Genomic DNA, 10,301 nt, shown 5'->3' with positions numbered 1-10,301 from the left:
GCTGAGTACAGGTCAGGTCTCTACTCAGCATCTTTTTATATTTATATAGTTCAAAACCAGAATCTTGATTAATACATTAACTTTACAAATGCACAAGCAACTCTTACACACTGTTGATGGGCATGTGGACAGGTGCAAACATTCTGGAGGGCGTTATCTACCAAAAGCCTTAAAGATGGCATAGAATTTGACACTTTTAATGTCAAAAAAGCCATTTTTAATTTTAAAACATCCTAAGGAAATAATGAGGCTATCAGAAACAATTTAACTACAAAATTGTTTATCACATCACTTTTAAAATCGTGAAAAATTGGAAAAACCAAAATTGTCCAGAAATCAGGGAATATTTGGGTCAGTTTTGATAGTCCAAAGATGCATTCTAATGTAGCCATTAATGTTATGTTGTACAGCGTAAGAGCTGTTTCCAAAAGAATTCCTGTATTATCTTGCCCTGGGAAAATGCGTGAGTCACACTGAGTACAGTCAGCCTTGGGTATTGTGTTTTCATTTGGAGTATACTGTTTTGAGGAAATGAATCAGAGAACTTTGTATTGGCAGCACGACATGGCCACAGAAAGCTTTACCTTCAAATTTTGGATCCTTAAGCCAACTCTGCTGAATGTGGTTGAGCATGCACGCAACCACCACCACTTTATAAAGTGCCAACCTGGATTACTGGGGCTAGAAGGCGGATGCTACATTTCCCAAAATCACCTGCACGAGGATGCTGGGTGTGAGTTAGGTTCTATCAATTGGGATTTGAAAGGTGGAAGTATGGCCCACCTTCCTACTGCTTTGGCTGTTTGATTCTGCTCTTTCACACCCCACATCTACTCTATCAGCAGATCGAGGTGGCTCTACCTTTGAAATAAGTATCTAGCATCCAACCACTTCCCAACACCTCCACCATTAACCCTGGTCCAAGCCACTGCCGTCTGTTGCCTGGGTTAATGTAGCAGCCTCCAAACTGGTGCCTCTGCTTCTACCCTTGTCTCAACCCAGCAGCTAATGGGAGCCTTTTGAAACCTAAGAGACACTTGCAACAGCTTATCATTTCCCTTAGAATAAAGCCAAAGTCCTTATGACGGCTTCGAAGCCCTGCAGGACCTGGGCTGCCCACCCCACCTCTGATACTGCCCCCTCTCTCACAGTGTCAGCGCCTAGCTGTCCCCACTGCCTACTGATCCGGCTGCTTCGCTTCAAATATTTTTTCAATGAAGGCTACCCTACTTACTGTGATACTACCACCCATAGACTCCCCTTACCCTTTAAAAGAAAAATTCCCAAGCACTCATCACCTTCTAAATACTCTGTAACTTACTTATACTTATTGTCTGTCTCCCTCACTAGAATGCAAGTTCCACCAGGACAGAGACCTTTCTGTTTTGTCACTGACAAATACTACCCTTGAACTGTACCTAGCACACAGAGGGCACTCGGCATGTCGGGGGTTGTCTTCAGGTGTTCCAGGGTGCAACCTTTAGCTCTGTGGTTCCCCAGGCAGTTGAGACTGCGGGCCCTGCCTGATCCCTAGATTGCGGCCGTGCAGTGTGTCCTCATAGCTCGATCCAGGTGCTCCGCCTTCCTGATTCTAGCAGAGGGTGTAGCTCCCCTGGTATATCAGTTCTCTAGGGTTCTGAATCCTGGAGACTCAACCTATGACTCACTCTTCCAGCTTTCCAATGAGTCTAAAAATACTTATCTTCCTGTATTAAACTTTTTTGCTTAGAGTACCTAGAATGGTTTCTATTTCTCCACTGAATCCTGAAAAGTACACAAGATAGAACCGTTGGGCCAATGATGATCAAGACTGCATTTTTTCCAACTGACTGGGTCTTAAATGTAAATGAGCCAAACAGAAGGAAGTCTAACCTCTGCCTCAGCTTTCAGGGAGTTGGACCAGTGACTGCTCCCATGGAAGGGGACGGAAGAAATGCTTCAGAAGAGCTGAGTCAGAAGTTGGCCACACAGAGGGGTTCCTAGAATTGGCATTCTATCTCCATTTTTTCAGATGATGCCCTTGAGACCTAAGCCCACTCCAGTTCCGACCCTCCATCAGAACTTTGGCAGCTGAACCACAGTCCAAGAGCAGCTGTCAACATGGCATCTGTCACTATAGCTGTAGCCATCTTAAGAGGGGGATGCCGCAACTGTGGAAGTATCCTGCACTAGGCTGGGGGTGGGATGAATAGGCAATGGATGTCACTGTTTTCACTGTGACTATACCTAGGAAATAAGCCTCTTCCTTTAAAGAGCCAAGTGTGAGTGATCAATTGGACCATGTGGGTAGGTCTGGGAGGATTAAAGGGCGCTGTCTCTGATATTTTCAGCTAGATCAGAAGTATCTGAAGTACAAGAGGCTTACTATTAACATGGAAGAACTGTATTTTTGAGTGAGATGAAATGTGATAAAACAGCATGTTTATATCATTATATGTAACATACACAATTTTGTAGTCTGAAAGAATATGCACTAAGATGTTAAAACTGGTTTATTTAGAATAAAAGGTAATTGAACATTAAAAAAAATTCTACCTAGATATAGTTAGAGTTTAGTACAATAGATGGTATTTTTTAATCACGGTGGCAACTATCACGGACTGATTATACCTAAGTGACATTCCTGTTTCTCCCCTACTAACAAAACCCCGTCTCAAAGGCAACAAGACGTCAGTGCCAGGGACAAACTGGTCCACCCATCCCTCTTTGCCAGTGCCCATCCAAGGGTGGTTATGTGGTCCGCTCTATCAGAGAGACATAGGGGCAAGTCTCTTTGGGCCTCTGAAGGACATTCCTCCCTGATATGAGCAGAATGAGGAGGAAGTTCCTTAACTGCTGTCTACTTTGCTTCCTGCTTTGGCTCTGGACACTGTCATTTGAAGAAATGATGCTGAGTTGTTACAGCCATTTTGTGACACCAAGGATGGCACAACAAATGCATCCAAGAAAACCTTGATGTTTTGGCTGCCACCCAACTCTGGAACCATCTATCTCCAGACTGCCCGTTACATGAGATAATTAAACATTCTTATTGCTTACGTCACTGTCAGTCTAGTTTTCTGTTACTTGTGCTGATCACGTCCTGACAGAAGCACTTTTCTGTCTGGCAGGAAATAAATGCTTTATGTCCACTGTAATTTAAAGCAACCCTATTAAAAAGCTACTATTATCTCATTTTTACAGAAAATGTATAAAACTGAGCTTAGTGAGGATAAATGATTTTCCCCAATGTTATACTGGTGGAGTTAGATTCAAACCCCACCCTGACTCTAAGGCCCACACTCTGTCACTTAATCATGTAATTAAGAAATGAACAAGCCTACAGCTTGCTTTCGGCATCTTAACAAAATGCATACACACAGATGCAGGTAGTAATAAATTTGCATCCATTTGCACTCATACATGAATTTGGCTTTGGGCTTTTTACTCCTGTCATTTGCATTTATTTGTTGGTAGAAATGTATGCTTTGGAGGCTTGGCCAAGAAAGCAGACTTGCCTCGTCTTTTTGCCACACTTTTATTAACGATGTTCAATCTGTGTATCAGGAATGTAGAGACAGATCGTGGGGACTGTGACGCAGGGTCATAACGGTCGATCCCCAAGATACTTGAAATGACAAAGTGGTGAACGTTAAAGTGGTACACACTCTTCCTCAAGCTTCCATGGAGGAGTCAAAGAACTCAAGACTGCAAAACACCAAACATCTAACGAGGCAGGGCCTTTGAGCTAGCCGGGAAAAGCAGAAGAGTGTTTTTGAACCAAAGTAGCCAAGAGAAAGAGAGGATTACAATGGAGACTCACTGGCAGTTCATTAGCTGTGGAAAAGGAGAAGCAGGAAACACTGAAGCCCAGAGAACAAAAAAGGAGTTGGTGCATCAAAGCTCAGCATCAGACCAAACAGGACTTCATGGCACACATCTCCAAGACCCTTTCTGCTCACCCGTCCTCTACAGTGAGAACAGAGACCAGAACAGTACATCCAACAGAGCTCACGTGAGCTCTTAGCTACAGAAGGGGCGATGTGGGGACTACACAGTCAATCCTGCCTCCTAGCTGCTGGCTAGGCAGCTTGAGGGGCTCGGTGGAGAAGCCCCAGTGGTGATGAATGAAAAACAGCCTCAAGGAACAGAAGGTGAGACTAAAGAAAGGCATATCTTTCCAAAACCTCTTGGGCCACCTAAGTTAAGAGGAGTCTGTGTGGTTCACACCTGTTCCAGAGGTGGTCTGCTAAGCTCACAGCAAAGGGAGCCGAGTTGCCAGTGTCTAATGACCACGAACACTGCAACAGGAGGCCTTCCCCAACCTCCGAGGTGCCTCCCCAACCCTGCCCTGCAGACAAGGGACGAGGAAAGAGAAGCTGCTCCTTAGGGACCACACACTGGAAGGGTCAAGAGTGTGGTGAGCTGCTGAAAGGAACAAGACCACAGACCAATGAACTACAAGGACAGTGCGGCCAGTGGCAGTGGAATCCAAGTTGATGCCAGGACAGGAGACAGAGGTGGGCCTCTCAAATTCAAAGTGAGGCCATTATTCAATAAATCTTCTACTTACTATCTCAGCCAGGGTTGTTTTTCAGCAGTATTTGACTCGGTGTGGTGATAATTCTCCAGGAGTGGTCACAGGTTTCTTCTGAGAAATAGTGGAAGCAGCTACTCTTCCAGTAGCTGCTACTGGAAGAGTAGCAGCTACTTACTGCAGGAGTGAGGGTGGAGGGAGTCCTGGGACCACCATGTCACCCGAAGGCATCTGCAGGGCACTGGGAAGAGTGAGTCTCTGACTCTGTCACTTCTGATGGCACCTACAGCTAGGGCCTCGCAGCAATGGACAGGAAGCACTTGCCTAAGAGTGCTTAGGAAAAAAAGGGCATAGAAGGGCCCAAACCCAAACCTTCAGAGCATCAGGCTGGGGGGATAGGACACGGAGTAAGAATGTGAGATAAAGCAGCTCCATTCACTTTATCTGAGATTCTCAGAATCTCTCTTTTGTTTGAAAATAGATTCAGTCGAAGGGAAACTAAACTAACATTTATTGAGCGCCTACTGTGTATGTCTGGCCTTGTGCAAGTTTTCGTCAACAATATTCCACTGCATCCTCATGCCAACCCTGTGAGGTAGGTATCGTCCTCATTTTTGTCAGATGAGGAATATGAGGCTCAGAAACGTTAGGTAGTTTGTCAATCACACAACTAGTAATGGGCAGAGCTGGGGCTGAGTCTCAGACTCGAGAAGTCCCTGCTCTCTCTCTGGTGCCGCCTGTTGGGAGGAAGGCGGGAGCAGCAGCAGCAGCTGTCCTTACACTTCCTACCCTGAGAACAAAGACGTCACCTAGAGAAGGAGCCTGTCCCTTCCCAGACCGTGCCGCCTCTCCACCTGGGGAGGGTGCAGTCAGTTGAAGAGGTAAGCCATAAATATAAAAATAAATAGCAGGGACAAGCCCCCCAGCAGTGAGGGTGTGCAGTTTCCGTGCTGTGGGAAGGTCACTGCGCCGTTCACAGCTGCTGCGGGAAGGAGCCATGTGGGGAAAACTGGGACGATGGCTGGAGTGGGTGGGCTAAACAGGCGCCTTCTGGGTTGAACAGATTTGAGAACAAAACGTCTGGAGCAGGCAGCAGCCGTGGACACAATCACCACCATCCTCCATCTGCTCCTTTTACCGGTGTTTGTGATCCAACAGGGATTCAAAATTGGGAGAACATACAAGTTTGTGCTTTACGTGTCCCAGGACCGTCATGTCACCCGTCCTACTGTCTCCAAGGCCCACGGACACCAGCTCCTGCCAATGAAGAGAGACAGAGATGAGAACCAAAACCGCATAGGCTATCACTCGCTCAGTCCTGTGATTTCAACGTGATAATCCCAAGAACCCTTCCTCCATATTCAGCACCGAGTCCTCAACGCTCCTCGATGTCTCAAAGAGCCTCCGTCCCGACCCAGCAGGCTCTCACCTGCAGGAAAGAGCAGGTGGTCCCCATCGTCACGTCCAGAGTCACCTTGCCCAGGAGGAGCTGCACCTTCCCCGACCTGCGGATGAGCAGCTTGCCTACCTGACCCTCTGTCAGGTCGGCCAGGGTACAAGCATTCTCTGCCAGCCTGGCTTCCTGCGAAGACAACGAGGGGATGGACACGGGGTAAGGAGCCGTTCCCTCCATCCTTTAGCTCCCCAGACAGGGCCTTTTCCTGGGGCTGCCTGACACTGGTCAGAAAACAGAACAAAACCCAAACCACAGCAAACATAAATAAACGGACAAAATATCAGTAACTGATAAAGCTGGGTGATGGTATATGAGAGTCTACGTTCTCTGATTTGTACACATTCAAAATATCTCACTGTGAAACACACACATACAACTGGCATTGAAGTACAAAGCCCCAAGGCCCTCGTGGGCAGAAAGAACAAATGCACATTATTCTCGCATTTCAGCGTGGGCGGGCGGCACACCTTTGCTTCCCCCTGCAGGTGGCTCTTTCCCCTCCTGGTCCCCGGCATCTTCACAGAACTCAATCGTGAACGTACCCGGTCTTTCTCCTGCTTTATAACCACCACCTGTCCGTCCTCGCTCTGCACCTCCGTCTTGATAGGCTTGACGTCCTGAGTGGGCGGCTGGCCAGGGAGTGAGTCTGGCAGCTGCAGGAACAGCAGCTCTTCCTCCTGCGTGAGGCTCAGCTCTCTGAGCAGCTCTGCCACAGATACGTCCTTCGGGAGGCCCGGGGTCTTCCTGGCTGCTCTGGAGGAAGCCTTCATCTTGGCCTCCTCTTCCTCATCTCGTGGCTCCTCTTTCACTGCCCGAGATAACAGAATTGGAAGGGCTATCAGTGGCCAGCCCCTATGCCATCTCACTGCACCCATCCCTTCGGCCTGGTCTGCTCCACTGTCACTCAGCCAGGAAGCTGCAAGGAAACTCTGCTTTGAAAGAGGGATCCAGGAGCGGTGTGACTTATTTAAAAAGGAGTATCGCAGGCTGGGCCCACCGATCCCCGTCAGCGTGAACCCACTGAGCGTGCTCAGGTCCTGTGGAGTGGGAGAGGACTGGCCTGGCAGCAGCAGTCTGGGAAACTCGCTCTTGGGGGACAGCTGGAGAAAAGGAGACAAGACGTTAACTGACACAGAGTACCTTTCACAGCAGGCACGTCCACCTCCATGTCCTCTTCCTTGGAGCCAGCCAGCCAAGGTTTAACATCTGGTTCTTCATTCTCTTCCTTAAAAAGCCAGCCCGAGTGAGCCAGCGGCAGCTGCACAGGCATATTTCGAGTGTCATTCCTCAGCCCAGGGTCATCGATGAACTGCCAAAGAGGAGTCGGGGGTCACATGGCAGGGCCAGCACACACAAATACCTGGGGGTGCAGTCCACCTTAGTCCTTTTCTAATCGAAGATTCCCGCCGCTCACCAGGCTTCCGGGACATCAGAGAGCTCTGCTTCCCCCGACTTGGTTCCCCTGAAGCGCTTTTCATCACACAAAGAAGCCCCATCCCCCCAGCCTGCTGGTACCTACATCATCCTTCTCCAGCATACGCAGAATCTGTTTTGTTTCTTCATCTGTCTCCCTCTTCTCCTTTTTGATGTTGATGATGTGAGAGGGCCCCATGTCCGACACATCCACCGTCTTATCCCAGTTCCCTGTGGGAAACCACCCAGTTCACCAGGAGTAAGGAAGGGGCCAACAGCAAGGAACACTAACTGGGAGCAAGCAGGGGAATGCCACCGCCCTTGCCCTTCTCGTGAGCAGTCTCAACTGAAATCCACCAATTCCTTCCTCCCGGAGCCCTGGCAGCTTTGTACCCTTTTTCTTCATCATTTCAGCTGGGCCCTGCTCAAAGATAGAGTGGGACTGGATCACTTCTGGGCGCCCCCGGCCCCGTCCATGGCCCTCTCGCTGTCGGTCTCTATCCCTATCACGCTTCTCCTTCTTGACAGTTACTTCTTCCTTGGGCCTGGAAAAGACACTGGATTAAGGGAAACCACTCACTTCCCCTGCCTCTGAGAACTGGTCTTACTCTCCCATACACTCCGCTCCACATGAGCCAACAACCACATCATGAGAAGCAGAACACCCAATCTTAAGTCTAGCACCTTTTTCACTTCCTTGCGGAGGCAGAGTCCTTTCAGTTTACTGTACTTTACCTTTCTGTTTGAGAGTGTATGTTAGAACTATAACTCAAAAGTTGAATTATAGAGACTGCCCCAAAATGTGGATTTTTTGGTATTGACTGAAAGTAGGAAAGCTGCATTGCAAAAGAGCTTAAGAGAAAACCTGATACATCTTTGCCCAAACTACTGGCTCTCAACTCTGGCTATAAAAGATAATCACTCTGTTTCATTGCAAACAAGTTAAACCACTATTTTAGGGATGGACTCCCAGGCATCCGTATTTTTTTAAAGCTTGCACGCTAGAATCACCTGGGAGCCAGGGTTGAAAATCACTACTGAAAAGAATTAAATCTACAAATTTAAATTTCTGAGCCACATACTTAGTTATTTCCCCAAAGGCCCAAATTCAGAACAAGTAAATAAGGGGCAAGTATTCAGAAGGCCTAGCTACTTACTCTTCCTTGACCTTCCGACTGATGATATTTGGGGTGAAGGTTTTCTGAAAGTAAAATACAGGAGTCACTGATTTGGTAAATTCTGATCCCAAAGTACAGGGGAAAATAAAAACTTCCAAAGGGGCAACTTCTGTGGACAAAGACCAACATGGCTCTCTTCTGCACATTCCACACTGTTGTCAAAGACTTACAGAAAGGGACATGTGTTTGAAAAGGAGGAATGTCATGTCATGGTGACAGTGGAGTTACACATAGAAGAAAAGGGGCATCAAAAAACATTTAAATAGCAGCCTCAGCTTCTGATCCCTGAAAGGAGAGCCCTCAGGACTTCTAATAGCAAAGCAATTTACCTAACCTCACCCCTTGTCTTCAAACTGCTATAGAGACCAGACAATATCATAGGGAAAGGGCTCTAGCAGCAAGGCTCAAGTAGGGAAGACAGATCTGCCAGCACTCACAAACAGAGGATCGGGTTAGACTGCCACCAGAATTTCCAAAGGTAAACTTTGGTCTTCAAAAACTGGCTGCTTTTATGCTGTCATCCTCCCCATCTTCTTTAAGGGCTATCCTTTACATCTACAGTCATAAACATAACAGGAAAGGACTCAGAGCCTCTGATACCATGTCTAAGAATCATAATACTTTGGATCAGAAGTTTGCACACTGGGATCCAGGTCAAATTCAGAACTCTCTTAAATTGAAGGCAAAGTTTATGTCTGCGTGGCTTTCCTGGGTTTGTTAAAGGTATCCAAGACACACACAAAAACGAAATAAACACTGCTCAAGTTGCTTTTGAGTTAATTAGGATTCTCTGCTCTTCAGTCATCTCTGAGAGCCATGTCAATATTTTGCACCCAGTGTCTTGATTTGAAGGTAGGGTAGGCTCCCCAGAAATTGTCGGCGTAAGTCTGAGGACAAGATTCCTGAGGCCCAACACCTCGCTAGGCCCTCCAGGAACATCAGTCAAACCCCCAGGTGCCTGGAATTCAGGGTAGTTGGGTTTCTTTAGAAAGGTGCCGTCGGGTACCTTCTTGACTCCCCCGAGGGTGAGATCCCTGGAGCGGATGGAGGGAAGGCGGCCCGGGGTGAGGGAAGGCGCCGGCCTCCGCCCGATAAGCCCCCGCGCCCCAGAAAGGAGGGGTCGGGGCCCTCCTGGAGCACTGGGCTCGCCCGCGGCGTCTCCTTCTGACATGGTGCCTGGGAGAGAAGGAGGAAAGGGGTAACGAAGTCACTCGAGGGGGAGGACACGCGGACCCTGGGCGAAACCCCACCCACGTGGCCTCCCGCCCCCCGTCAGGGCGTCCCTCCCGCAGCGTCTCAGCTCCTCCCCCTCCCACGTGGCGAGACTCCCCGGACCACCGCGGCCAGACCCCTTGGCTCGCCGTCTACCCAGGCTCCCGACCAGGCACGAGGCAACGACGCACCTCAGCGCACCCAGGCTGCAGCTCCGCACCACGCACGTCCCGACTTCACCTCCGAGGCGACCCGCGGTCGGCCCCGGGCCTCGGCGCCGGGCGGAAGTCTGCGTGGCACGGCGCGGGCGCCGCCATCTTGTCGCGGGGCGGAAGTGAGGTCGGTGGGCGGGGCCGAGCCACAGTATTTATCCGGCGGCGCCTGACTCCCCTCCGCCTTCTCTTCCCGGTTCTTCCCGGAGTCGGGAAAAGCTGGGTTGAGAGGGCGAAAAAGGAAGCGGGGAATGGTCTAGGTCACGCACGCTGCAGCGCTTGGGGGGTCTTGGCCGGCGGCGTGAGGTGGGGGC

General features: G+C 49.1%; 1 protein-coding gene across 1 annotated transcript; it reads right to left on the bottom strand.

The window, feature by feature from the left end:
* Window positions 1-2,488: 2,488 nt before the first annotated feature.
* Window positions 2,489-10,090, bottom strand: POLR3D (RNA polymerase III subunit D). Its single transcript, XM_060015138.1, has 9 exons — window positions 9,967-10,090; window positions 9,570-9,739; window positions 8,543-8,586; window positions 7,779-7,930; window positions 7,492-7,616; window positions 7,113-7,281; window positions 6,515-6,780; window positions 5,946-6,098; window positions 2,489-5,773 (listed from the first exon to the last, which is right to left on the bottom strand). Exons 2-9 carry the CDS (start codon window positions 9,732-9,734, stop codon window positions 5,651-5,653), a joined length of 1,197 nt encoding a protein of 398 aa, XP_059871121.1. The 5' UTR covers window positions 9,735-9,739; window positions 9,967-10,090; the 3' UTR covers window positions 2,489-5,650.
* Window positions 10,091-10,301: the final 211 nt, after the last annotated feature.

This window comes from Delphinus delphis, chromosome 6, assembly GCF_949987515.2.
Source record: "Delphinus delphis chromosome 6, mDelDel1.2, whole genome shotgun sequence".
Taxonomy (NCBI): Eukaryota; Metazoa; Chordata; class Mammalia; order Artiodactyla; family Delphinidae; genus Delphinus; species Delphinus delphis.
Note: the sequence above shows the minus strand (reverse complement) of the source record. Positions and strands in the feature narration are given on the sequence as shown.